Raw genomic sequence first — 23,664 nt, 5'->3', positions numbered from 1 at the left:
CCGAATGATTCTGTCTCTACCTGCATCAGTAACTTCCTGTAATCTCATTCCTTGTAGTAAAATAATTCACTAGGTTCAAATTTAGACTTCAAATAATCTTAGCTGCAAGAAAACAATTTCTGTTTCAATGACCTGTGTGTTTTGTACTGTGCATGCTGCCATCGTCCTGCTTTATTCTACTGCATTTGAGACCTGTTCTCCAAATGTGGCCTCACAGAATCATTATGTTCTAATATTACTTCTGATGTGAGGTCCTCATGGAAATCTGCTGCACCAGAAGCAACTTTTTAGCAATGCAAATGTCACTTAGAGAACAATAATATTATTTTGGTGCCCTTAACCGAACATATTATTTTCAAGTTTATTTGCTTAAACTGCCAACTTTTTTCTCCTTCTCCCACACACTCATCTCTATGATGCCAAGGAAAATATTTATGTTATAAAATTGTTTGAAGACTAAGCTACACTTCTCTTTCTGGCTTACAAAATAAAAAGCAAACACTATGTTAAGATTTATGTTCTAAAATTAACGTTGGAGAGGAAAAAGAATTTGCACCTTCCTGAATTATATTTTGCCTGTTTATCCCCAGAAGATACCACTGTGAACAGACACAGCTCTTCTCTTTTTATTTTTTTTCCATAATTTCTGGGGAAGGAGAAGAGTGAGTTTTCAAACACATTTATTTCAATGCAAGGCAAATGTCAAGCAAATTTCTCATTACTCTATCTCAGCTCTGCCTTGTGATACCTATTGTAAAGTCTTGCTCTGAGACAAGACTTCACTGTCTTTTTTCCAAGTTGTAAAAAGCCAAAAGTTATGGGTGGTGAGAAAGGGAGGAACTACCAAGGACTGGATTAAACCACCAAGATTGTTTTTAACCAAGCAAGGGCCACAGCTCCCAGTGTCTTGTCTGACTCTGACAATCACTAGTCCACCACACATTCCTTTCAGTATTTTTCAGTAATATGTGAACGTTCCCCTTGGCTATTGGCTAAAAGCAAACTTACCCATCTTTCCCAGGCTTTCAAACTGTTTGCTTTGCAGGATTTTTAGCTTTCCTTCTAAATACTATAAGCAGTATAGTATATATATCTATAAAAGTATATATAGATATATAGTATATATATATCTATAAATGTATATATATCTATATCTTAGTATATATATCTATAAAAGATACATGTGATAATATGTGTGTGTATATATATTTCAGAGATGCTTTTCACAAAATTAGTTTTCATAGTGACAACATCCAGAAAAAGGGGGAAAAAACTATAAACTAGCCCTTTTTAGAAAAGATGAGAATAAAAATATGTGCAGCCTAAAACTATATTACATACAACTGATACCAAAAGCAACACCACGTTTGTTGAAGCAGGTGGGAACTGCACAGTCTCGACATCGAGACACATTTTTTTCCACGCATTCAGTGGAAGTAAAAACTTATCCCGTGCTGACCTCCTGTGGTACGTAAGGAATCTGCAGTCGCCAAAAATAGTAGCCAGAAGTCAAGAGCACGGCGAGGTGGGAGAAACAGCGATAGGCTGGTCCTCCATTGCCAGGCTGGGAACGCAGGGAACACAAGGAACACGTCCCAGAGGACACACATCCCACACCCCGGTAAACTTTGGTGTTCAACTCTCATGCACACAAAATCCTGCATCTTACCCAATACTTAAACATGGTGAATGAATCAGGTAAAAACAGTTCCTAAATTTGAGAAGGGTTGCTCTAAATTCCTTGCAAAGAGATATGAGCAGCTTTAGCTTGGAATCTTGTCCTTCATCCTTGCAGGTCAGAGCTGTGTTTGTGTCATCACCAACACTGAGCTATCTCACAGTGTACAAGGCATGGAGCATCCCTCTCTTACTACTTGTGGTTGAGACCATTTGACTAATTAATCTGTGGAAGGCCAAGTCTTTTGTCTCAGTTCTGATACCTTTGCTGCTGTTCCATTCCCACCAGCATGGTGCACACCACAGCTGTCCAAGGGAGGTGACACACATGCTCTGCAGCTCAATATTCACTCCTTGAAGGGCTTGCTCACATCATTCAAATCACTCATTCCATTTAGACTCCAGAGGATCAGAAAATGGGTCCGTAAGTGGGAACCCAAATATATTTAACACCATCCTTCAGTTGTGAGCCCATTTAAGGCCACAGGAAGCAGACACTGCTCGCTCTGCCAGGAGTGAACTGTCTGAGCCTGAGGGCTGGGACAAGACCAGGATTATCATATTCTTACCCCACCCTGACTCTGGTTGCACTAGGTACCCTTTCATTTTGGTACACCTATACCTGTGCCACTAGGCCTGCTTCCCTGTCCCTGGATACACCTCACCTACTCTCCAGAGGATGCAGGGCATTACCTACCCTCACACACACAAGGCTCTGACCAACAGTGCCCATACCAGAGTTCAGTGAAAAGGGAGCTCTGAGTCCTACCTCAGAAGAGGGAAGAAATTTATTCCTGCAGCCTTGCTCTTTTGTCACTGGCAGAAAGAGGCAGCACTGTGTGTAAAGCAGGCCTTCCCAGTGCACCCTCTGAAACCAGAGCACACCGAGGATGCCTTCAACTTACCTCACAGCTGGAACTGCTACTCAAACACAAACACAAAATCCTTCTAGCTGCAGATCCTGCGCTTTCAAGTCCCACCCCCGCAGAGTGAGCAAACCACCCCTAGAAATCACTGCCAGATATGCTTTTAAGTTTTTTTCAGGCCATCAACACACCTTCTAGCCATGGAAGAGGAGAAACCTGGCACTTTATTTTTGTTTCTCATTATTTCTCCCCTCTTCTCTGCCCTGGTGTCTATCAGCATCACCGCCTTGCTTCGTCGTGCCTGCAGTATGAAGTCAGTGAAGTGGTGACTCACAGAACCAAGTTTAGCCTCAGCTTTTAGCCAAGGCTGACCAGGCTTTCTGCAGTGCTATAGGGCAGAGATTTCTGTTTGGAGACTTAAATGACATCCTCTTTAGAAAAGGGCTGGTTCCTTCCTTCTGGTCACAGACCTCTTGACCTATGAAACTAAACAGGATACAGAAAAAGGGAAGGAAGGAGGAAGGAAAATGTTTTTTTTACTTCCGCAGCTTTGGTAAAAAACAGAAAATCAAAAATATTTGGAAAATCCCACTCCCAGGCTGCTTGTTTCTTGTGTTCTCTTTTCTTTAAATATTTGTGTTTTCCCCCAGAATGGTGGTGAGGGGTTTTGGCATTTCAGGCTGAACTTGGACCATTTGGCTCGCTACATGTGCTCATTTTCTGCACTCCTCCCCCTGCCAGCTTTGTTGCTTCCCAAAGTCAGCAGCAAAATGAGAAGTACAGTCCCTCACTGAAGATGTTTCGTATTTAGAACCAGCACTTTATGATGAGGACACATCCTGCACTGCACTGCTACCAGACATGTGGAGAGAGGCAGAGGGGGTATGGTGTCAGGGCAGGGGAACTAGAAAGCTATCAGAGGAAAGCAAGATGAAAGTGGAAGGGAAATGAAGTAAGTGGGTGATAAAATAATTCTGTTATATAGGAGCAAGCCAGAAGGATCAAAGGATCTCTTATATTTGCATTTTATCCTCATTTCTGTTCCTTGCCATTTCCTTCCTCTGCTGTATATTATTATCACCTCTATTATAAAACTTTCTGGTTGCTTGCAATTATCCCCCCTTTAATCTCATGCTAGCTCTTCCTCTTTGATCCATGCCTTTTTGCCATATGAGTGATTGTGTGACTGCTGCATATATATGTAAAAACCTACATTTATTTCAACTTCACTTCCCCATTGTGTCTCCAGTCAAGCTGTGTGTCCTTCCACAATCCTTTCTGCTTACCTCAATTAGGCTTGATTCAGCTCCTGATGCCTAAAGAGGCTGCCTAGAACAGAGCCTAGACAGAGTTAAAGGAATAAAGTAGGTATTTATTAAAGGAATAAAGTAGGTATTTATTAAAAGGCTTTCAAAGGATACACCTTGGGCAGTGCAAGAGCCTGGCTGTGGCTCCACCCAAGATGGACTCCGAGACACAAGTTTTCATATTTTATAAGTTTTGGTCCATTTATATATTGGGGTTAATTGTCCAATTACAGCTTCAGGTTATGAAGTCCTATCTTCCTAGCTTGCTTTCATCAATTCACTGTTGTTTACACCCTTTGGGCCTGAAGCTGCAATGGTGTCCTTGGTTCTTGGGCTGGAAAAGGATTGCTTTGTCTGACTAAACTGTGAAGAGAACTTGATAACACTTTATATGAAGTTCAGAGTTACATAATAATGCAGTACAGAATCTGAAAAACATGAAAGCTGAAACTTAAGGCATTACTTCCAGTAAAAATGTTGCAAATGGAAAGGTCCTTCTAATGTCTTCATTTTATTTTTGCACAAGTTACAGTTACAATTTTATACAGTAAAGACCTCCATCTACAGAGAGGACCGCCTAAGTATGCTCTTCATGGCAAGGCTAAGCTGAGAAAATAAAGAAATAAACCTGTGACTGGCAGCCTCTTGATTCTTTCTCTTTTAACTTCTGAAAAAAAAAAAAAAATCACTTTTTTTTTTTTTCTGTTCATCCCCTTGCCTCCCTTCTACCAGCCTGTCCTGGGACCCCTCCATCCCCTGTCCCTGCAAATTGGGCTTGCTGGCAGGGCTGAAGCATTCCCAGAGCTGAGGGATTTGAGCAGAATAGTTGGAAATGTCAGAATAGAGCAGAGTCAGCTGGAAAGTCAATAGGGAAGATGCTCCTTCTCCCACGGACAAGCCAGGGCTGCTTCCTCTGGTGGGAAGCAGGAGGCAAATCAGAGCTGCCCAGCCCGGGCTGGCCCCATCCCTCTGCAGCTCCCACACACTGGAGCAGCCGGTCTCGCACAGGGCTGACACCAGGCAAGAACACCTGAAGCCCCGTGCACATTTTCTCTCCTTCTCCCTGGTTTTAAGCAACATTATTTCAGCTGTGGTAAATCCTTTTGAGTGTATGAAACACACTGGCCCTGGATGGCAAGGAAACCTTGTCTCCATTCTTCTTCTCTAAAGGAAACATGAAAGGAATGGCCTGGATAGTCTGAAGTAGTCAACTGCATGTATGTGACAAGGAGTGTCAAAAAGTACCAAACTCCACAAAATATTTAAGAAGCTTGTAGCATGAATATTGTTAATTAAACCTCTTGATTTTAAAAGAAACATAGAACATGATGGAAAAAATATTCTTTCCCTTGATCACTGAAATCCTGACAAGCACCTGAATTCCAAATAAGCACCCCAAGAGCTCAGGGAAAAAAAGAGCCACAGAAAGGAACAAGGACAGCACCTAAACTGTAATTTTCATCCTGGCCTACATTAATCTTCTATGAAGCAACACATCTTCTAGAAAAATCCAGCTTGTATTCTCCATGGCTTATGTGTCCTCCAGAGTACCAGCCCCATGCTGTCCCCACTATCCCCTTCCTTGGGAAGAAGAGAGTTATTTGAGATTCTAGAAGAGCAACAAGTGATTTCATTTTGTTTTCCTTCATGTGAGTTTTGTGCTAATAAGCACTCAACAAAGCATCTGCAGAGATGAGAGAGACAAAATGCATTTAAGTTTTTTAGCTTTAAGCTCTTGCACATGCAGCACTGCCTCTCTGGAATTAAATGGGACCGTGGTTGTTTCTTATACTGCTCGGTATTCAAATAAATCCATTAGTAAGATGGGTTTATTTGAATACAGAGCAGTATAAGATGCAGCCCCTCACTGTTTTGTATTCTTAGATCACAACACGACCTTGAACATGTTTCCACTGCCACCCTTACAAGCTACACTGCAGACACACAAATGATTTGCATGCTATTGCATTAGAAAAGAGACCTCAGGATGTTGCTACCTCACATTCTTCACCTGCACTAATCTCCTCAACACACCATCACATCTCATGTGATGCAGCTAAGCATCCTCTCTGTTTTAAAATCTTTAACAACAGCAAGTTAATTGATGCCCCCTGTGTTCCCTGCTGATCAATTACAATTAATCACAAAAGCCCCACTCGCCAGCCCCAGTGATTAATTATACTTCCTTCTCAGAAATATACTTCATATACTGCTGAAGATTCTAAGATTGAGAGCAAGAAACTGGATCTTGCTCTGAAGAACTGAAAAGCCCCAAGCCCACACTAAAACACCTTTTGCAGCTGTGAGTAGCAACACCCACTCACCACGTTGCATTTTCAACCTTCTCTTCAGTAAGGTGCATTAGTCAGCCTCCTGAAATAAGCACCTTCAGGGCTTATTTTCTGTTCTTGTGGTTCTTCTTTGAACTCAAGCCAGGCAGTGCCTTCCCAAAACATTAACAACTGTGGTAATAAATACATCTGATAAGAGTTCACAGAGCATTAGCATCAGCAAGCCAACAAATGGCTACCAAGTGTTGGAGAGCATTATGTGCTGGGGATATATCACAGAGCAGGAAGGGCAGCTGCCCTCCTAGAGGGTGTGGATGGGCACAGCTGACATGAATTGACTCACAGAGCTGCATGTCCCAGCCTCAAAGACTTCAAAAGCTTCTAGTTTGGGAGAGGAATATATTGTTTGTCCTGGTGATTCAAGTTTCTTATGATTTGCCAGAGAGAAAGAGATAGAAAGCCTGACTGATTCTGATTTGGTTGGGTTTGTTGTTTTGTTCTGGGAGGTTGTTTTGTTTAGTTTTGTTTTTTTCTTTCTTTTTGCTGGGTAGTGGAGTTCTGATTTCCTAGGCTTTAGGAGAGAAATGGTGTTTCATGTGTAGGGCGACTGAAATAACAGTGGTAACAGTTATCTCAGTGGGCTGGTCAGAGATGGGCTGAGCAGTCAGTCTGCTGGTTCACAGCATGAACAAGAAGATGTGGACAGATGGTGGAGCTGGACCCAGAATTGGCAGAGCACTGATGAAATGGGTGTGCAAACGTGCTCTTTGTCTGATGTGGTGATGTGCTTGACACCCACAGAGGAGAGGCAGACAGGTTAGGGGTACTTTCTGCTTTTGTTCCCATGAGATGTGGGCTCTGGGCTTCTCTGCTTAGCCTGCACTGTGTTACCAGCACAAAGCAGAAGGGCTCTGTCTCTCTCAGGCCATTCTTGAATTTCTGGGGTGTCAGAACTTCCTGGGCAGCCTCCTGCCACCAAGAGCCCCAAGTTGTGAACCATTAGCTGCAGAGGTCTGAGTTGGGTTTTGATGTTTTTCTCCTCTGATCTTAAGGTGTGATCTGGAGTGTGTGGTGCATATTTCATCAGGGATCAGGTTTCAGGAGCAGATGTAAGGGCTTTTCTTTTTTCATAGACTAAAGACTCAAGGCTGTGCTCAGTCTCTTCAGATGCTGTTTATTTTTCATCAGATACACAAAGGCTATCCACTATCTTCTTGCTGAACTGTATCTCAATCACCCAAGAAACTACATGGCAAGCTCTAGTGGGAAGTGAATTGTGCACTGTGTCTAGTTAAATCTGCAGAAGGGATACAGACAAACCTAATGTGATTAGATTCCAAAGTGGAAGATGGACAGAGCTTGAGTCCATGACTCCTCCTTGTTACTCCAGGTTTCATCAGGGGGAAGGGGAGAGAGTGCAGGCAACAGCAATGCCTCAGTCCAGAAAGGAGGCTCTGCAGTGTGTACTGCTCACTTGCTGACTTCAAACACTGTCAGAGCACAGGTACAAAGGCTGTGGGGGAGAAGGATGCACGTGGACTTCAGAGGAAACACTTGACTATCACAGCTCTTCAGACAGACAGATGGGAAGAATTTCTGAATTCTCATTGTAGGGATCTTAACTGCAGGTGTCACTGGAAATTTAGTGCAGCTGTCTTAAGGCACAGGCAAAGACAAACCAAACTAGGAAAGTGATACCTCCAACTGAGGTACAGTCAGCAGTGGGGTTCTCTGAACAGGAATTGACATTTCTAAAGACTTGTGACAGAAAATGAAAATGCAAGTTTTATGTAGTGAAAGCCACAGTATTGAGGACTTCTGCTTCAATTTCACCCAACATTTCCCTGCCACTTGGTCTATTTTTGAGTAATTTGGGTTCTTGCATCTTCTGAATGGTGTCCCTCAACCTCAGCCCTTCTTCTGGGACTATATTTTTATTCTGAGCTGACAATTTGTGGCCAAGCTGATTTTCTTCTTTCACAACAGAACTCTTTTGCTTGTACTGCAGGCAGTACTCACTGACTGGAGGGGATTATCAACACTGGGGGAGAATCAAGTTGGAAGTGACATTTCCATCTAGGAAAAATATGGTAGAGATTAATCCAATTTATAGTAGTACTGTTCAGTGAACATCTGAATACATTCTTTCCTAACCAAAACTTTGAAGAGTTGAATCTGGATTTCTTTAGTCTACATTAAAGTCCATAAATAAGAGGATAATTGCCAAATATATCACATTTTACAGCTGCTTTAAAACTTGCACCAAAACAAATTTTTATAGGAAAATGCAACTGTGAGAAGTTGACTTTTTTTTTTCCTAGAAGAATGAACTATTTGATCAATGACTCTATCATCTTAACTCAAACATGTCTTGTTGGAACATACAAGAAACAAGTTTGGGATGGTGGTTCTTGTCAAGGTGGGTTTTTTCCCCCTCATGGCATTTTCTTTTCTGGCTGGAGTGGAGCGTGAGGAGAACTGTGACAGTGTTGAGTGGATCTAGATCCCAAGGACTGAAAAGCAGCAAAACCACCTGTAAGGATACATCTCCATGTGAAACAAAGCCAAAATGAACTAGTGTGAATTGGAAGATTTCTAAATGAAACTTTCCACATGAGAACATTTCTACATATTTCACTGGGGGGTGGGGGTAATTTTTTTTTCAGTTTTCATCCTGAACATGAGACAAAAACATTGTGTTGAAATACTAGAACTGAAAGTGTTCTGGTTACTTGTTTAGCACAGCAAAGGCCAGCATGCATGTAAACCATTACTGAGGATATCAGAAGCCTGGCCTGACAGGTTACAGCAAGCAGAGAATTTCATGTTTTAAACTGAGCAAACTACTATCCCTGAGGACAAGCCACCAGACCTTTTAAGTTTCTGTTTTTAAATAAAAAACTAGGTCTTTCTAAAATCTGTCAAAGATGTCTGGTGGCAACTTCTTTGATCTGTCCCTGATCAAACACAATTTGAGGTGTTGAATTAAGTCTAGATGGGAGGCAATGTATGGTGTTAGAGAGAAAGTGGTGATGTAGATAAAGAGGACTAGGGTTACATGTCCTACAAGGTGCCTATCATGTTTGTTCAAGTAATCACAATTATTACTCTGAGAACACTTCTCTTCATTACTCATGCCATTCATATGAATGTAATTCACATCTTAGTACAATTTAAAATTCTCAGTTTGCTTAGGAGGAGAAGGAGGCACCCTTTTGTTGGCCCTGCTTTTTGAAAGGCTGGTGCTTGTTGGCCTGCTGTAAAGATAAACTTCTGAGTCCTTCTAATGCACTTCATTATACCTTAATAGCTGAATCCTGGTTTTGGCACAAGATGAGGAAGAAAACTGAAAAATGGGCTTGTAGTGACAGCAGCCACAGGGAAGGAAGAGAAAAATGATAGGACAGTCTGTGCTCATCAAGAGCTGTGCTTAGATGCAGCAGAGATGTTTTAAACTGGCAACAATTTCTCCTTTGATCTGCCAATGTATAGTTGAGGGAAATGTAAGAAGAGAGGCTTCAAAACTGGAGGCATTCTAATGTAGTAATTTCTAAAATATTTTAAAAGTATCTGAGACATATGATCAGACTCAGAAGGGTAAAGGGCTGGAAGGTAGTGGACAGCTAACAAGCACCATGTGTTGGGTAAAGGGAAGAGAGAGGAGGAACTTTCCTAGGGGGTGCAGGTGAAGGAGGGAAAGACAGTGAAATCTTTGGCTTAGCTGGCAATGTCAGTGAGTAGGGTGGAAGCCAAGATTTTTTAAAGGGTCTGGCTGACAAACTCTGTAAAGCACTGCCACAAAACCCAGCATCATAGAGTAGGCACAAGAGTGCTTTGCTGAAAGGGTCTTAAAACAGTTTTCTGTTGGTTTGTTTTTTTTCTTTCTTCAGCCATTCCGTACCATCTTTAGCCATCTTCTACACATGTTGGCTCTGTAGTGCACTGTAGTTTTTCCCTTTACCATGTTCAGGCCTTCTCTCCTTGCCACTCCCTTTCACATGTCATGAGACTCCACAAAAAGAGTTTAACAAGTTCAGCTCACTGGCCTTTTGAAAGAGGTATGGGAGAGGTTGCTACTGCCTAAAATGTGGGCTGTTCCAAGGGGCTGGTGGCTCAGCCCCACGATGTAAAGGAGTGCTATTTCTGTAAAGGACAGAAGGAATTGACTCAGGTCTGAAAGAAGTCGGCGAATAAACAAGATAAACAAAGCACAAGTATCGTTTAGTTTCTTTCCATTCAGTGCCTAATACACTAATTTCACCACACAAAATACAAGCTGTTGCAATTACCCCAGGAATTAAGAAAAAGGAGAAACAGGAGTGTTTTCTTTTAGAAGTGGTTTTCATGTGAAGTTACAAAGATGAAGTGCATTTCTAGCTACTGATTAGCTTTAAAACTATGCTATTCAAGAATCCACTCGAATTTTCTGTAAGATATTCCTTAACTTCATAGACAGATTTTTCTACAGTTTTCATATTTGATTACTAGAACTGCTTGGGGAAATTGAACCGTATTTCTGTATTCCGAGGTTCTGAGAAAAGATTAAAATAAAAAGGGGAACAGAGAGTTATGTGGCTGTACACTTTAGGCTGGAGGTTTTTGACACTTACAAGGCCAGGCACAGAAAGCATTCCACTTAAGAGCAATGCAAAAGCAGTGACAACTCATTTCTGAAGCACCGAAAGTTTCGTTGGATCAAGCCAAGGATGGCCCTGCTTGTAAGATAAAGAGTAGTATCACCAAATATTTCAGGGTGCTTTTCCTCCTCCATGCTAATAAGGAAAGCCTAGTACCTTTAAATCCAATTTACCACACAGTGGTTGGAGTTGTTCAAGAATCACAGAATGGTTTGGGTTGGAAGGGACCTTAAAGACTATTTAATTCCAACCCACTGCTGTGCAGGGACACCTTCCACTAGACCAGGTTGCTCGACACCCCACCCAAACTGGCCTTGAACACTCCCAGGGATGTGGCATTACACCATTCTTGCTGAAATGTTGCACAGCTATGGGAGCTGGGACCACACACTGGCATTGCTTTGAGTCATAGAATTATTACTCAGAATCTCTGAGCTTTTCTCTTTATGTCCTAACAGTAAACCTGTACTTCTAATTACTGCTTTTAAGCACCCTAGTATCACTGCAAATTGAATACCTAAATACAAGAGGCACCTTCAGCCATTTGAAACTCCCAAGAAAAACGTGTATGTGAATTTAGCGTGTTATCTGTGCAAATCTGGACTGCTACATCCTGATTCCACACACATCCAACTCTGTGCTGGAAATAGCTCTCCTTCACTATTGTATGCATAGAGTCACAGAGTGTCCTCAGTTGGAAGGGACTCCCAGGGATCATCAAGCTCAGTTCCTGGCCCTGCACAGAACTATCCTCAAGGGTCACACCGTGTGCCTGAGACCATTGTCCAGACACTTCTTGAATTCTGTCAAGCTTGGTGCTGTGACCACTTCCCTGGGGAGCCTGTTCCAGTGCCCAAACACCCTCTGGGGGAAGAATCTTTTTCTAATATCCAACCTAAACCTCCCCTGACACAGCTTCAGGCCATTCCCTCGGGTCCTTTCACTGGTCACCACAGAGAAGAGATCAGTGGCTGTCCCTCCTCTTCCCCTCACAATGAAGCTCTAAACTGAACTGAGGTCTCCCCTTAGTCTCCTCTTCTCCAGGCGGAACAGACCAAGTGTACTCAGCTGCCCTCAAGGCCCTTCACCATCACCACAGCTCACTTCTGGATGCTCTGGAACAGCCTCTTTATATTGCTGTGCCCCAAACTGCACACAATACTTCATGCACATTACCTTTTCTTTAACATTTGTATTTTCCCTGCCTTAAAAAAGATCTATCTTAAGTTTGTAGCAGATGAGCTTGTTACTTGATTTTAAAGGCTTGTCAAGTGCACAACCCACCCGGTCTTGTACAGACAGCTGCTGCAGGCTATAAGGATACTGCTCTGATGAAGCTTCAGGTCATCAACACACTTATCCTAGGAAACTCTATGATTTGAAGTCCCCAGGTATTCGTACAGCCTAACAGGAGGAGCGAGGAGCAAAACCTCAGGGATTTAAGGCATTTGTTGTTAAGGAAGGCAGTTTTAAAGGTGCACATGGGTCCTCATGTTCTGTTTCCCAGTTCAACTGGACTTTACCATTTTCAGATGTGACAACCCATGGATCAGACTAACTAAATGTCTTGAAGTTAACTGCATAGGCAGACTTTATTCCTGAACAAACATATTCAACCCTAAATGTGGTCTTAGCCCTGTGAAAATGTCAGTAATTGCTTTCAGTCTGAAGTGATGTGATAGCTCAGGATAAAGGACTGCCTGGCTTTTCCCTAACACTCTGCTCAGGCTACTTAGTAAAAGGGCAGCTCTAGGTTAGGTGAGGCCTCTACTCTCCTCTGCTCTTTTTTTCCATTCCCTATTTCTATTCTTATTATCACAAAGCACTGAAGGAACACAGTCATTCCTACAAAATTACTATGGTAAGTGGAAACTTTGCAAATAACCTAAATGGGTGACCACAGACATTATTTAGGGAGAACCCAGGGGGCTTGGGGAGGGAGAGGAAGCGAAGCTGGAATTTATTTTGTTGTTTTACAGCTAAATCCCTAAGTTTAGTGGCTGAACAGCTGAAGTGACATGCTGAAGGAGACAGGTTCCTGACATCTCCTTTCTTCATCTCCTTCCAAATGGTCTCTCACAGAGAAATGCTGGAAGGCTTAGCAGTAATGTCTGAGGCGTGAAAGTGCCCAGCTGACATGACACTCACTGCCAGAGGTTACAGACTTGCAGCAGGAGAAGAAAACACAAATTACATCCATCTTATTTCTCCCTTTACCTTGTAGTTTATATTTCACAGCCTAGAAGAAACCCACATTTTTTGATAAAAAGAAGACTCCTCAGATATATCTGGTGCTGCTGAAATCTGTATTTTTTTAACTTAAATCACTATATACTCTATAAAAATTCCAAGCAAACAGCTCCATGCACTCTACATGTTCTAACAGCTTGAGACCCTCCTAGCAGATTCCTCCTGCAGAGGACCAGGATCACTACACAGGACAGCTAAGTACTTAACGAAGCTGAAATTTGTGTTGGTTTTTCTTCTAGTTACCTGATCACAATTACATCTGCATTACACTGAACAGGTTTAGTGCCTGTCCTCTGACTCTAAAGGCCAGTGGCACTGCCCAGCCTGTGTCCATGTGGCAGTATTTTCCTTGTCTCCTAAAACAAGTCTCCATGATGTCTCCTGGGAACAGTTTCTGGCTTGTGTCTGGGCACTGCCTGAGAAGTATGGGCTGCATGGACCACAGCCATCCCAAGAAGCATGCTGTCAGCATGAACTCATCAGTCACCACTTGTGCCCTGTTTAGCTCATTATTTTTATATTGTAGTTATTATAAAAAGGGAAATGCTCTTCAGAAGAGAACAAAGTAGTTATGAAAACAATTCATTGGAATATAGACTGACAGGCAGCTGTGCAACAAGGAAGCAGAGTATGGGGTGCTATGGGGACACAATGACCCAGTCCTTCCAAAACCATGCAGCAGTTCAATCTGCATTTTAGGAGTTTTTAGACCATGATTTTAGGAGCAACTGAAAAAAAAAAAAAAAAGGAAAGAAAGAAAAACCCCCATAACAAAGTAACCATGCCTGGCAGCCTAACTCTTACTTACTGTGAACTGTAAAATAAACTCTGGAGGCAATGTTATGTTCTTAAGGAGTCACTGTCAAATTAAAAACAATAGAAAACACACTTGCATTTCAAATCTATTTGTCTCCTGGTATTGTATGTCATACAAACCTCAAAACAGATGCTATTAGTAGTATTTTATTCTTTTGCCTGGCGTGTTGGCAATCTTCAGAGCTATTTTGGTGGATCTTCCAACCAGCAACAAGAATGAGAAAACATTTTTGAAAGTGTGATTGTAAAACCACAAAATACTGACTTGGGAACTTGGCCACTTGTCCCTGAAGCTGCCCTTATTTCAAACCAAAAGGAACCCAACAGACATGCACTAAACTCTATATTCCCCACCCTAACTAGTCACCATTTCCTCAGCTACACACAAACTTAAAACAGTCTAGTTTAAAACTGTCACTGCTGGATGGGTTGTGCTACTCTGTAAATAAGAAGGTTTTCCCCTTCTCTATATCCCAGAACCCTTAAGCCTATTTGCTTGTCTATTTTTTCCACAAGACAAATAGAACAAAGGAAACTTCTGGCTTTGCCAGAGCCTGCTCCCTGGTTTGCTGAAGCATATTGATCTGTGGCTGGGCAAGCCATCCTCTCACAGGGCCCAGCTGCCCTGTTCTCTCACTACCCTCCAGCAAGAGCTTCCCCAGCAAATCCATAACTATCCCAGAGCCTGCCTTTTCCCGGGGAATGCAGTCCCTCTCTCCATCCCTGCAGCTCAGGGGAGGGAAATGAAGGCAGCAGCCGGGGCTGGCTGAAGCGATGGGCTGGGCTGGGTTGCCCCAGCAACAGATGGCACTTGGAATGCCAAATCAGCTCACTGTCACTCCTCGGGCTCCAGGGTGCGTCTCACAGCCTGCAGCACCCTCCCAGGGGCCTCACTCCGACAGGCTGAAATGGAAAAACAGCCACCCTGACCAGGTCTAAATGGGAAGAGAGGTATTTTTGGATAAACAGAACATCTCAAAGGATATTACTATTTTAGTCAAATGCTGGTTTAGAACTGTGCCTCTTGCACAACTATGTGAAGATGCAGCCTGTAATTACATGAGATGTTCTAAGGTGTTTTTTTTTCCTGTGGGATTCTAGCATCATTGGTGAGCAGAACAGCCAGTGACCACTTGGTGAGTGCCTGCTCAGTAATTTGATTTCTTTCTGTTCTGCCTGTGTTTGTGCATCTTCCTAAGCCAAATGTTGCCCCAGCTGTGTTCTGCAGAGGATTATTCATTGGTGTGCCTCAGGGGCTCAGAGAGCACAGTTTCTCATCACTGCTAATGCAGATGTTGTTAGACACCTTCAGCAGCAGAGGGGCAAGTTTTCACACCAGTGTTACTACTTGAGTGATGATGGACTCACAATGTTGTTACAGGAAAATTTCCTCCCATAGCAAAAGCAGACATCCTCTCTTTCTTGGTTCCTGTCTCCAGCTTCCCACTCCCGCTCTGGCAGCACAGTTGGCTGCCTCCATAGTAGCACTGACACAATCATTTACAAGGCTGGCCTGTAAATCATCTGCACTGCAAGGCCACAGACAGTGCCACTAGTGCATTTGTGGAGCTGCCACACAGAGCAGGGAACAGCATAAGGGCAGATGTGAAGCGAAGGAACTGAATTTTGATAGAAAATCTTCATTTAACTAAAACCTTATAGCTGATAGAGAACAAGAACAAGGGACAAGGTACTTTGGATTCTCAATCTGAGACACCTCCAACTTTTTTTTTTTTTTGCTTACTTTTTCAAAGTATTTAGCTTTTTTTTGAGGGGGGACTAGAAGTCTGGCGACCTCAGCTGTAGCCGTGACAATGCAGGTTGGATATCTGAGAATGGGGCACATAGCTGCAGTGGCCACCAAGCCAGTTTAAGCTGCTGCCCAGAGTTGTGTAAGCAGCTCTGTCATGCATGCTAAGTGGCATTTAACTATCTTGCTCCTGAGACCATCCCATCTCCATCATGCCTCCCCCACATCACTCACTGTACATGGTCCAGTTTTTGCAAAACAAGAACAGGAGCCACCCAGACAACATCCCTCTAAGTGTCCAACTACCATTCATCCCCAGAACACCACCCACCTCAAGCACTGAGGAACAGAGGCACCCTGTGGAAAACAACACACAATCTACCATTACAACCTGCAACATGCTGAATATATGCAGGAGGAGGATAAATTAAGAACAAGCCCTGCAGCATAATCTTTCAGATCATATTTAAAGCAAAGAGAGGACACCCATCATCTGAATTCATGTATGTCACCACAAGATCATTAGCAGGCTTGATGAATGCTGTAACTCCACAACATGGCCTTCTGCCATTTGAGCTGGAGGATTAACCTCTGTCAGTGGCAAATTGCCATCTTTTACACTGATGAGCAGTGCAAGAGCTTGATGGTTTCTCACTGTTATTTACTGACAGCAGAGGAATAGCAAGTTGTGGGCGCAGCTCCACGTTTCCAGCCCAGCTGTTCCATGTGCAGAGGACATCCTGCTGCCCTGAGCTCTGCAGCTGGGAGGGATGAGCCCCTCCACCGCTCTGCCTCCTTGCCCTGGCTGTGGGCAGGATGAGCAGAGGGCAGTGCAGGGGATGAAGAGGGATGGAGGCAGAGGTGTGCGCTGCGGTGTCCCTGGGGCCACACCGGCTGTGGGCAGTCGGCCCCGAGGGGTAATGGGCGCTTACCCAACTCGGGAAGGAACTGATGAAGAGTACTCCTGCTGCGTTTCTACTTCCCAGGCACACTTAAAATCCCGCCCCTTCAACACACAGGGTATCTCTACCTTGTTCAGAAACCCAGGTTTTACATTCCTGCCACCCCCCGCACACCAGGTCCCTCCAGGCAGCTGCAGCCGCCACACTCCGCTCTTGCCAGACACCGGAGGAGGAGACTTGCACCACCATCTGCCTCCAGCGGCTCCCGCCAGCCCTTCCAGCCGCCCTGTCCCGCCTCATGCTCTCTCCAGCCCCGCCACCTCCCGCTCTTCCAGCCTCTCCTGTCCCGCCTCATGCTCTCTCCAGCCCCGCCACCTCCCGCCCTTCCAGCCGCCCTGTCCCGCCGCCCTGTCCTGCCTCATGCTCTCTCCAGCCCCGCCACCTCCCGCTCTTCCAGCCGCCCTGTCCCGCCTCATGCTCTCTCCAGCCCCGCCACCTCCCGCCCTTCCAGCCTCTCCTGTCCCGCCTCATGCTCTCTCCAGCCCCGCCACCTCCCGCTCTTCCAGCCGCCCTGTCCCGCCTCATGCTCTCTCCAGCCCCGCCACCTCCCGCCCTTCCAGCCGCTCCAGTCCCGCCTCAGGCTCTCTCCAGCCCCGGCACCTCCCGCCCTTCCAGCCGCTCCAGTCCCGCCTCAGGCTCTCTCCAGCCCCGCCACCTCCCGCCCGCCGGCCCCAGCGCTGCCTCCCCGCGCTCAATTCCTCCTCTTTCACCCAGGGGAAAAAACCCGCCAGCTCGGCCCGCTGCCGCTTTCCTATGTTAATTAAATTCAATAAATATAACAAATGGTTACTAAATGCTGACTGCATTTGGACGATTCCTCCCCACCCCGAAAAAAAAACACCCTCCCCCAAACCAAACAAAAATACCCCAGATAAAACAACAGAAAAACCCCACCACGCAAAAAAGACGCGCCAGCACTGCGTGGCGCTGCTTTCTTCCAGTTTGGCTCTCTCAGCTGAGCTCTCTCGGTTCTCCCAGCCCCGGGCGGGCTCGCTGTGCCCCGGCTCCCGGGCAGCCCCCGGGCCGGATCGCGTCTCCATGGCGGCCACGGCCGCGGCCGCTGAGCCCGCCCGGCGCCTCCCTCCCGCTGCTGGCCGGGAGAGGCGGGAGCGGCCCGGCCCGGCCCTGACAGCCCCCTCGGAGGCCTCTCCGGCGAGCCGGGGGGGAAAACTTAACCGGAGAGATTATAGGGGTAAATCTTTGTTTTTCACCCCAGAGGATTACGCAAGTTCAGGGAATGGCCTGTGAGAGGGGCTGAGCGCCTCAGGGCAGCTCTTTCCCAGCCAGCAGTTTTCCCGGTCTCTGGTGGACTAGCAACAGCAGCTTGTTTTTTCCAGCGGGGGGGCTGGTGTTCCCCAGGATAATTCTGTGTCCCTGTGGAAAGCACACCGGTGGCTTCCCAGGGCCAAAAGTGGAAAGTCGTGGCCAGCACACAAGGATGCTATGCCAGGGAAAGGGTCTGTGGCCTGCTCCTGAGCCGCTGGGGATGTGCCTTTCCAGAGAGCTGTTTTCCAAGTGCAGTCAATACTCCACTCTCAACCGTTCAAGATTTTACTAAAGTAACATATTCAATGGAAAACTCAGCCATTAGTATCTCCTCGAAGGTACCACTGCTGATCAGTGGGGGGATGACATCATAGTCAAATTGGTCTGAAACAAAAATCATTATTCATTCAAGGGTATCTCCATTTTTCTACACATAAGCAACATTTCAGTCACAAGAAAGACAAGAAACCACAGCAGCACAGTTAATTCTTTTCATTTTGTTCGCAGTTTTGATACTGAAATCTTTCATGAAAACGGAGAACAAAATGTTTTTACAAACACCAGGGTTATTGAAATAATTTAACTTTAAAAAATCAAGAGCATTAAATATAAGCATCAACAGTGCGTTGCTAGTGCTATGTAACTGCATGCATTATGTCATGTCTTATTCTAGGAAACTCAAGGAAATCCATTGCTTCCAAATGATTCACTCCTCCAACCTGGCACCCAGTTTCAAGTGAGCAGTACAGAAGAGTAACACATCCTACACATTCCCTGCAAACTTTGTTTAAAAGTCAACTTCAGGAATCCGGGATGGGCAATGCTTTGCCACAGCCAAGCTCTATACAGAGATTGTCTTGTGCAGAAGCCTACTTGGCTATGTAACTGTATAAACTTGTTTGATATTTTGATTATTATATTGGTGCTAAGAACTCTCACCCAAATTAAATAGCTTCAGAGAGTTGCTTTCCAAGCACATGTGAAAATTAGAAGCCCCTTAAGGTTCCATTTATGGGCTATTAATTATTATTATTATTTATGTAATTCTCTTCTGTGCTAAGTACTTGTGACTCCATGTGCTTAAGGAGCTTACTGGAGGGATTCCAAAGCAAGGATGTTGCAAAGGAGAAGAGGGAAGAAAAAGCTGCTGCTGCTTCTTAGAAGAAAGCAGCGTGTTGTGTAGGCCTCATGGAAGAAGTTGTTGCATTGGAGTGTATAAAAGGAGGAAAGCATAGGAAGGGACAGTTGAAGAGTTTCAGGTGTGTGCAAAGACAGTAGAAATGAAAAGGTAAATTCACACTGGGGATTTAAAAGATGCCAGCACTCCTTTGAATCTCAGCTTTTAACATATAGCAACCACAGATTTGAAATGAGCCCTCTTCCCTCTTGAAATCCCAAATGTCAGCAAACTGAACAGGGATCTCTCCAAAATAGCTGTAGGAAATGCTAAGGAGAGAGCCACAAGTTAACCCCAAGGGGCTAAGGGGCTTAGGCTCAGATTCTTAAAGGTAATTAGGTACCTTTAAATACAAGTTAGACATCTAAATCTTTGAGGCTCAGGATCTTACTTAACTAACTCTGGACTGGAGGAAGTCTCCTTAATGGATTCACAGTCATGAACCCTTTCCTGGATTTGGATCTTGTTTTGTCTCGCAGAAACTGAGCAGGGCATAGTTTTATGGTGACAGCCCATCATGGTGGGGACAAATACTCTCCAGGAAACAAGAGATAGAAATGTAGGGCGGTTAGGAAATGTATAATCTTGTGGGGAAAAAAAACTACATGACTTTAGTCAGCAATGAGATTTTCTTAGTATAAGAAAGCCAGTAAAACTAAGGAGTAAAAGCCCTAATTTATTGTGCCATGGAGCAGAATCTCAGAGTTCTCATAGGCCCTTTATTTTGATGGACATTGCTCATTTCACAACTCTATTCCTATATTCTGGGAACACAGCAAACTTGCTTTTACTCATCTCAGGCATAAAGAGCTTTGAAATTGCAGTAACAATAATTTACACTACACACAGGAATCTTATAGTATTTATAATTAATTCCTTGAAGTATTTGTATGCATTCTTTGGTTTGGGCCTCTGGCATATATTGCATTCCACACACAAGTCTTAAGGGATTCAAAAGGATTCTGAGAGCTACATTATTAGAAACATAGTCATATATTTGCTTCTGTATAATGTTCAGATTTTAATAAATTACCTTCTCTCTTTGTCTCTTTCTTCTGTCCCTGTTGCCTACTGTCATAAACCTACAGTTTTTGTCTTCAGGAATTTCAACATTCATTGTTTTGACATTATTTGTGGTGTAGTACTCAGTATTTATGAACCCTTTCATGCTGTTATGAGGTAAATAAAGAAGAGCTAAATTTAAAAGCATCAGAGCTCATTTTTGTACCATGTGAGAAATCCATAGTAATAGAAAGGCTTCTGTGATTTTAAATCCAATGGAAATAATTTTCTTTCAAGTTCCTTGAAGCATTTACAGCCCAAACATTACAGTGTTGCAACATTATATTACACACCTGCTAGAAATAGAATGTGAAAATATTTGTTTACTTTCAGCCACTGATGGAGTGAGTCTGGAAAATTGATTCCATTTTTCGTATTTCCATTTTTAATAACTTGGAATACAGCAAACAGAACAAGTCACCTCCTGAATAACAATGCATTGAACCAATTCATTCATTTTTCCACAAAAAAATAGATGTCAAGGAGTCTGAAGAACACTCCTCTTTCTTGCAGAGCTTCCTGTGCAACGTCTCCTCCCCAAAGGACTGCAGCCTTTTGCAGCTCCTTTCCTGATCTCCACACAGCCAGACAGCTCACCTCTTCCTGCCCCTTCTCCCAGCTTCTTTCTGCCTTACAAGCCTTTGCAACCTCCACATCTGCTTGGAGTAGAGCTGTGTATTTGTCCTCATGCTCTGCACCAGGGAGCAGCACAGGAGCCCTGTCAGTGACTAAGGATCACATCAAGGCCAGGCCACAGCAGCTGAGGAATTGTGAGGGATCACAGTGGGAGCAGAGAACTGTCACATCTTGAGTGCTGCATAGCACAGTCATAAACACTCCCCCACCTGTAGCTGTTGTGCAGGGAGTGCTCACTGTGGTGACTCTTATGTACTGTTGAGGCTGCTGGAATGAATCAAAGGAATTCAAGGGCTGCTGAAACAGATTCAGTTCTCGATGTGTGCTGATCCCCTAGAACCCAAGCAGAAAAAGCTGCCTTGGTACATGAAGCCACTTCTGCATCCCATCCCCCATCTGTGCCTCTGGGAGATGATACAGCTCAGCATTTGGTGCCTCATTATCCAAGCAAGCAGATGTGGTGTAAATCTAAAAGGTTTTCATGGCAGGAAGTGGTAGGTGGAGATATCCTAAGGGCTGGAGCAAGGCTAAGACACAGCTGCCAGGGAAACTCGGGTGGGTGAGTGGGTGGGAGGAGGCAGGAACATCCTGGCAGTGGAGCGCCTTCCCAGGGATGAGCACAGCTGAGAGAAGGTTATTGAGAGAGCTGAACTGTGCAGCAGGGATGGGCTTTGTCCAGTGCTCACTTTAGGAACAGATGTGGAACACAACTCCCTCCATTGCATTGCAGAGAAGTGAAACAGGAGAAATGTCAGTCTCCTGTCTTACCTCTCCACCTTTCTGCTCCCTCCAAGTAGAAGAGGAAACATTATGGAATGAGGGCATTATTTCCTTAGAGCGAAAAAACAACCTTTTCACTCTTGCCAGTATTCTTTTGGCATTCTTAATCAGTTGTGCTCTTGTTATGAGCAAAAAAAAAGTCTGAGGAACTCCAGTCTCTGCTGGAGCTGAAAAATGTTCTGAACTGAGACCTAGCTCTCAAGTTTAGAAATGGAAAGTGAGTGTCAGATGACATTCATGGAAATTCCAGCTGTTTTGCCTTCTTTATAGGGCCTAACTCTATTTGTTCTTGAAGGCAACTCTGAGGAAGCATGACTAGGAGGCTGCTGGCACCTTCCAAGGACTGAGTGGGCTGGAGCACCTAGAAGCCACTGCTGTCTTCAAGGGTATCAGGAGGATGTTTAAGGTGTAGACTGGTCAGAGGCCGTGCTCCCACTAAATCTGATTGCTTACCAACTTCTCCAAGGGAAAAAAAATCCCTAATAATTTGGTCCTGATTTTATTGGGAGATCTTGCAGCAGTAATTGAGAGGTCTGCCTGTGGGCTAAAACAGCTCTTAGAAAGTTGCAAGTAAGAACTTGATAGAAAGCACTTCTATAGGAGAAAAATCCTAACTCCAGGTGGGAACTATAGACTTGCACATTGTCAGCTGTGTCCAGGTGCTCCCAAGCTGTCATTACAAGTAACACAGAGGTAGAGGTGTCTTTGCTGGAACTGGAATGCAAGAGCATATCAGCTATGGGCTCTAAGGCAGTTTTTCACATTCATGTGTGTAACAGTCTTTGACCTTGGAGTAGATTCATAAAGCCTGTTACTCAGCAAAAGGCTAATATAGCAAAAGCAGATTAGACAGTGGTTAAGACTTTTTTTCCCCCTTTCCTAAACTAGTTGCACACATCTGGGTTTGGTCCCTTTGTTCTGTAGCAAATATTTGTCATGTGAACATACTCTCTACAAACTTCAGGCAGTTTGTATTTTTTTAAAAAGTGCTTTTCAGCTTGTTGCTGCAGACAAATGGGTTCTCCCAAATCAGTTGGGGCAGACAATACAAAGAAGCTAGAGAAACAAGTCTGCCTACTGGGACTTGAGACTTTGTTTCCATATCCTTTTGCAAAAACAAAACTGAAAGCGCATGTCCTTCGAAATGCTGGAGCGAATGTGTTCATCTAGGACAATATAGTTTAGTCTCTTCTAGTAAAAATGATTCATTTGACTTACAGTAGGAAAAGCAGATGATTTCCTTTGTTTGAGACTCGGTGGAGAATTCCTTATTTGGGAACCGTGCAGTTCCCCATATTTGGGAGAATCTGATTGCTGTTTCCTAAGGGTGTTTCTAACTGTGAGAACAGCCCAGATTTAAAAAGCAGAGGACTTTCTTCCTGCTAGGAATGCAGGCTACCAAGCTACTTCAGCTGCTTCTCTGTCCAGTTGAACAGTTGTCTTTCATCTGAATATTGAATTTAATTATCTGTTTGGAGAATACAGATTGAATGACCATCTTTTTACTGTGTCCTCTTTGGACTGTAAACTTTAAACAGATAGTAGTTTTAGCCATTTATCTGAAACAACAGGTGGTTTCATTAGGAAAGTACAGGACATAGCAATAGACAAGAGATTATGCAGCTGGAATAAATTACATGTCTCGATGTAAAAGTCTGTATTTACCATGGCTCCAAGAGTGTTTTGCATTCATTCACTAAAGCAACAGCATGGGATTTTGCAGAATGGTGTTTTTATGCACGGCAGAAAACTAGTAAATGTCAGTGTGACCAGGAAAATTCCTTAGGATTTATGTTTTGACTTAGTGCTTAATCAGACTTTGCAAAAGTCAACCAGTCTGATAGAGTGGTGAGATGGGAGTCAAGGCAGACACAAAATCCCTATTATAACATCAGTAATAACATTATAGCACCATAACTAGTAGCTTTGTTTTCAAAGTATGCTGTAAAATGTGCTCTGAGTTGAAATATAGTATATGTAATTAGATTTTCCTGCAAAACTTGTTTCTGGAGGGCTAATATTCCCAACTGCTCTGGGTCAAAAAAAAAAAAAAAAAAGAAAAGAAAAAGAAAGAAATTCAGAGAAATTCAGAGAAAAGCTATAGAGAACATATCAGAAATCCATGCAGAAGGCAAAAAACTAAGTTTGTAATCTTCATGGTCTAATTAACATGTAGGTACTTCTGAT

At 43.8% G+C, this 23,664-nt stretch overlaps 1 protein-coding gene across 1 annotated transcript in view; it reads right to left on the bottom strand.

Annotated features, from left to right (window-relative positions):
* The window catches only part of LOC118694580 (translation initiation factor IF-2-like), a 32,499-nt gene extending 12,332 nt beyond the window's left edge, over positions 1-20,167 (bottom strand). Inside the window, exons 1-2 of the mRNA XM_036395726.2 lie at positions 20,086-20,167; positions 17,451-17,726 (exon numbers count right to left, since the gene is read on the bottom strand). Coding sequence (XP_036251619.1) covers positions 17,451-17,726; positions 20,086-20,167 — 358 coding nt within the window. The remainder of the gene's footprint in view (positions 1-17,450; positions 17,727-20,085) is intronic.
* Between the last annotated feature and the right edge of the window lie 3,497 nt (positions 20,168-23,664).

Source organism: Molothrus ater, chromosome 1 (genome assembly GCF_012460135.2).
Source record: "Molothrus ater isolate BHLD 08-10-18 breed brown headed cowbird chromosome 1, BPBGC_Mater_1.1, whole genome shotgun sequence".
Lineage (NCBI taxonomy): Eukaryota > Metazoa > Chordata > Aves > Passeriformes > Icteridae > Molothrus > Molothrus ater.
The sequence above is the reverse complement of the archived record's forward strand: the minus strand, read 5'-3'. Positions and strand labels throughout refer to the sequence as shown.